The sequence below is a fragment of the Empidonax traillii genome, unplaced genomic scaffold (genome assembly GCF_003031625.1).
Source record: "Empidonax traillii isolate 1590-97213 ecotype Southwest subspecies unplaced genomic scaffold, ASM303162v1 scaffold2524:size22612, whole genome shotgun sequence".
In the NCBI taxonomy this organism is placed as follows: Eukaryota; Metazoa; Chordata; class Aves; order Passeriformes; family Tyrannidae; genus Empidonax; species Empidonax traillii.
Genome location: NW_020957717.1, coordinates 9,559 through 15,030, shown reverse-complemented (window position 1 = coordinate 15,030; position 5,472 = coordinate 9,559). Strand labels below are relative to the sequence as shown.

General features: G+C 46.2%; 2 protein-coding genes across 2 annotated transcripts in view; both read right to left on the bottom strand.

Moving 5' to 3' along the window:
- Window positions 1-4,743, bottom strand: part of LOC114072011 (protocadherin-1-like) — a gene marked incomplete at its 3' end in the record, with an annotated part of 12,322 nt that extends 7,579 nt beyond the window's left edge. Inside the window, exons 1-2 of the mRNA XM_027909921.1 lie at window positions 4,729-4,743; window positions 6-245 (exon numbers count right to left, since the gene is read on the bottom strand). Of these exons, the coding sequence (XP_027765722.1) occupies window positions 6-245; window positions 4,729-4,743 (255 nt within the window). The remainder of the gene's footprint in view (window positions 1-5; window positions 246-4,728) is intronic.
- Window positions 4,744-5,014: 271 nt separating this feature from the next.
- The window catches only part of LOC114072010 (protocadherin gamma-A8-like), a 2,980-nt gene continuing 2,522 nt past the window's right edge, over window positions 5,015-5,472 (bottom strand). The window contains exon 2 of the mRNA XM_027909920.1: window positions 5,015-5,467. Coding sequence (XP_027765721.1) covers window positions 5,015-5,467 — 453 coding nt within the window. The remainder of the gene's footprint in view (window positions 5,468-5,472) is intronic.

Genomic DNA, 5,472 nt, shown 5'->3' with positions numbered 1-5,472 from the left:
CCCGCTCTGGCCGCCTCTCGCCTCTGCTGCCCGTGCCGCTGCCGCTCTGGCCGCCACTGGCCGGGCGAGCGAGCAGCCTGCGGGGGCAGGACGCTGCGGCGGCGGCGGCTGCGGCTCCAGCGCCGCTCGGCGGCGGCCAACAGCGACACCCGGAGGCGCCGCCGCAGCACTGCAGCCGCCTTTGGGCTGCGCTCAAAGGGATCCGCATTTCGGCCGCGCTGGGGCTGCTGCTGCGGCTGCACTGGCTATGGGATCCCACCTCTATTCCAATCAACAATCAAAGTAGGACCTGCTTAATGTGTTTTCTAAGGCCTTTACAACTGAGATGCGCTGTCGGATGGTTTTACGTCATTATCACAATTAATAGGAGGAATCAAATATTCCTAAATATTCATATCAGAGAAAAAAAGGAAGGAACTCAGCTGCTCTTAATAAAACCAGGAGCAATTAATAGGAGCAATAAACGATAGTAGAGGGAAGACTTCAAGAGCAATTTTGCTCTGTGTTGTTAGATCTCTTGAATTCTGCTGAATTCATTATCTGGGATTAATTAATCTGAAAAATGGATCAGCCTAAAGCAACTGAAAGGATATCTATGCTAATGTAGCAAATTTATCAGTTACTGTTTTGTTTGTGATTCTTGAAATGTCCTTCTTTTTATGTTCATACTTGAGGGGCTGACAATGGCAAAGTGCAAAGCCACAACGAGTCCTTCATAGATTCAAAAAATGCTTTCAGTTCAAAGGGTTCTTTCAAGGTCATTCAATCCCCAGCTCTGCCATGGGCAGGAACACCTTCCACTAGACTAAATCACTCAAAACCTTATCCAACATACTTTTTACCTAGAGGAATATCCATAAGTTCTCTGGGCAATGAAAACCCTTGTACTTGTCCTGCCACTACAGGCCCTGATTAAAAGGTTCTGCCCATCTTTATATGTAGCATACTTTAAAAAGGCAAAAACATTTTACACAGAGGCTTCTTTCTTCATGCATAAAGACACAAAATCCTTCAGCCCTTCTTTGTTGAAGAGATGGGCCAGCCCTCAGACCATTTCTGTGGTCTTTCTGGGGACTCCAGCAAGTCCATGTTTTTTTGGAATATTTGCCCCAGATCTGCATGCAGTCCCTGGAGTCTCCCAAAAAGACTTCACAGTTTATGGCCTGCTGGCCGTAATACTTGTTAGGTAGCAGAGGATACATTTCTGTTCCTGAGCAGTAAGTGTATTTTGGCAAATCATGACCCATCTTATTACCCACCAATAACCCCATGTACTTCTCTGCAAGGCTGTTACAATCTCCTACTCTAATTAAACTGGAGATTACCCTGACCCAGGTGTGGGACCTTTCCCTTAGCCTTGTTGAACTTCCTGATGTTTGCACAGGCCCACTCCTCCAGCCTATCAAGGTCTCTCCAGTTGGCATCTCTGCCCTCTCCTGTTTACATCGATTCATCCTGACATCCAACAGAACTCAGGGACACCCTCACATCTCCTGCCTTTCACACCTGCTGTACCGTGAACAAGAGGCACTAACACACGATGCATGGCTCAATGAAGCAATGCTGGTAATCACAAGGAAACCTTCAGACATGCCAAACTAAGAAACAAAACCCAAAAATGAAAATCAGAGAAGCAAGGCAAGGAAGCATCAGGAGACAAGGAGTGATCAGAGAACTTCACTGGCAAGTCTTTTGGGTCTTCACTGGAATTCATCCCTGCGAGCACTTGGAAGTCACTGAGGTCTCCAGTTGCAAGTGCAGACCTAAAGTCTTACACCAGACTACCTACTTATGGGATTAATTTTAAGAAAGAGTCATCATTTCTCAGCAATTCTACTGTGTGGCCTGCTGACATCGCACAAGTATCAAGCACTTCATTGTGGGCCCCTTTGTCAAGCTCAACCTTCTGAGAAATTACAGCAAATTCCCATTTTCTTTTTCTTCATATTCCTCACACACAAAATTCTGCCCTAGGTGGCTGAAGGAAGTATTTGCTGCCAAACCACAGTCACTCTTTCAAAGGCAGAAGCGTTGAGTAGAAGTGCATTAAAAGACCACGACCTTACAGGACTCTTGAACAAAGTCTTGAAAGAAAGTCTGATTGCAACTGTGAAGAAACTCTACATCACTCTGTCCCACAGAGATACAAATGGATTATATAAAACATGTCAGAGACCTCAACACTGGCATGAAATTAAACCATTGACCAGTCAAACTTACACTGACCTACCCATTTTCCTCATTCAAATCCAGCCTCTCTGTCTCCTGGCTCTGCATTCATAGCCTTTGGTTGCTCCATCACTACCTGAAATCTGACTACATGGCAGCCCCAGGGAAAAGAGCATTTCATTCAGTCCCATTTTAGGGAAACATATATTTATCAAAGTGTTTCTTTTAGGTGATGTCCACATTCAGGGTAGGGAGAAGAACTTCTCTCCCACCCTGGCAATTATAAGATGTCTTCTGGTGTTTCACACTGAAGCACAGAATCAAAAGTTGAAAGAGACCTTCAAGATCCTCTGGTCCAACCCTCAGCCCAGCACTACCATAATCAGCCCTAAACCATATCCTCAAGTGCCACATCCAGAGGCCTCCCAAACACTTCCAGAGAGGGTGACTCCACCACCTTCTTGGTCAAGTTATTCCAGTCCCTGATCACTCTTTCAGAGAAATAAACAAAATCAAATATCTCACCTGGATCTCCTGTGGTACAACTTAAGATAATTTTCTGTCCTTCTTTCCCTTAAGATATGGCAGAAGAGACCAACCTCCACCTCACTTATCAACTCCTTTAAAGTAGTTGTAGAGAGCAATTAGATAATCCCTGAGCTACATTAAATAACTCCTATTTTCTCAGGAGTACTGAAATATCTGACCTGCTCCTCAGAAGCTTTAACAGTTTTGGTTTGTTCACAAGATTACCAGGCACAAGGAAGCCCAGCTTTACTCCTTGACATGAAGCAAACAAACAAACAAACAAAAAAGCACAGCAAGAGTGAGAAACCATCAGAAGTGTATGAACCACAGAATTATTTAGATCCCAAGCATCCCAAAAAATATAATCCTGCTCATTCCAATAATTTGAATAACTTTAAAATGTTATACTGGTCAAAAGCAATCAGCAGCTCAATGAAAAAAAAACATCTCAAAGGAAACAACACACAGGGGCTCTTTGAAAGCCCTACCACTCATAATGTGTGTTGAACCCAAAACTTGGCCATCTGAGTACAAACCATGCAATATCAAAAAATAGGATTCCTTCTGACTTCTTTGCAGATTTAAAAGGTTCAATCCTGGGAATCAACAAAACACAGGCCATGTCTCCACCAGCACCTCCTCACACACAACACTCCCCTCAAACTCTTCACAGCTCTTCACGTGGCTATCAAGGATCTTCAAAATTAACAGAAAGACCCCACAAGAAGAATCGTTGCTTAGACAATGTTTCCTTACTGTGAATAGGCTTTGACTTCTCACCCTTTGCATGTGACAAGCAAGAGAATTTCTTACAGTGATGTTTGAAAGAAACATGTCTATGAAAGTCCTTCTCTTTCCAGCTGTAAACAGGAAAGGCAACAAATGTAACATGCATGCAAATGTAACAGATTTGATTTTACAAACCCTTTAAGAGACTAAGACCCATTCTGAGATCACCAAAGGAGAAAGGCAGAAAGTTAACTATCACAGAAATTAAGAGTTCAGAATACTCCTTTAGATTATGTAATAAGAGACTATTTCAGCTGATCACTAGGACGTGAACACACACCTTGCTTTTCTGAAAGCTCAAACACGGTCTCTGTCATGTGTACATAATTAAGCTGTGCAGTTATGTAATTATGACAACATGAAAACACAAACAAAGAACCTCGCAGGGCTTTCCATACAACTGGAATACATGTCTTCCTGCAAACAGTTTGGGAAGGAAAACCTCACAATGCAGGGTGTGACGGGTGCATAATAAACCAAAAAACAGGAAAAGCATTCCCTTGTGTCCTTCAACAGATCCTTCAGCACAGCTCCCAAGACTCAAATCCCCGACCCATCACATTATCCAGGATGCTCTTTGACCCATCTAAGTTACAAGGACATGGCACATAAGGCCCAGTTTCCCAGACCACTTCTTTTCAATCCACTGACTTCACGCAAATACCTTTACACTTCTGCATGGAGATACATCTGTCTGCTCACTGATCTTCTGAGAAGAAATCTCAACATTCTGAAAGGAAAATAGGAGCAGTGCTCCAGTAAATGTATGCAGATATTCACAATGCATCAATGAGTGTCTGCATAGGGGCAGTCACCCTCTCCTTACATCTCCCTCTGCACCTTGAGTCTCTCCCCTTGCACTCATACAAGGTTCTTGCCATGACATGCATTTTAGAGCCAAGGCACATATAGCCACATTTCACATGGTTCAACCTTAAAAGACAAGAAATCAGCAAAACACCCCTGTCGTTTCCTCCTGCACTTCCTTCAGCACATGCAGTCACCCACAACTCTTTCAACATGATCCTTCATCTTCATAACAGGCAGACAGACATCATCAAAGCACCAGTTGTTGCCTGGCCCAACTTCCCTACAGAGAACACAAAGAGTAATCATGGATGAATGCAAATACATTTCCTACTGACACAACTATATGAAACAGAGGAACTTAAAGATTGAGAAGAGTGCAAATGATGAGCAGCGAAGTTACTGAGGGAGCTGTCACAGCCTACACAACCTCACCCAAATCAAGTGCATGTGCCTATGGGAAGAACACAAACTACAATTTCCTAATAAGGCAACATATCTGTATAGAAGAACTAATACTGAAAGCAACACACATGTCACACATCTCAGGGCACAGAAACAATTTGGTGTGTGATGAATCCACAAACTCTCACTCAAACTTCCAGCCACCATCAGCCTCACTACACCTGCCTCCCCAACAACCTGGAAAACTGAGCAAGGACCCTACATCCACCTGTCAACAGCCCACAGAGTGACAATGCACGAACCTCTGCCAGCGCTGTCAGCAAACTATCCTAGACGGTCTCTTCGCAGAGACAAACTGGCCACAGGAACTCACCGGGGCAGGGGCGGGATCAGCGGGACTGTCACTGGCAGGTTCCTCGTCGCCGAGCAGCGGGGCGGGCTCGTCGGGCGGCGGGCGGGCCGGGAGGGTGTCGCAGCAGCTGGCGGCCGAGAAGCGCAGGTGGCTCTTGCGCGAGTCGGCCGTGAGAGACACGTCGTGCGAGTAGGAGTGCAGGAAGGCGCGGACGCCGTCGATGCCCACGAAGCGCGTGGCAGGCACGCCGCGCAAGGCGGCGCCGGCCGTGGCCAGCAGCTGCTGCTGCTGCTGCGAGCGGCGCCAGCGCCTGAGGCGCAGCGCCAGCAGCAGCAGCAGGAAGGCGAGGAAGAGGCAGGAGACGGCGGCCACGGCCAGCACGAGCCAGCGCGTCAGGCTGGCGGCCGGCTCGGCCGGCGCCG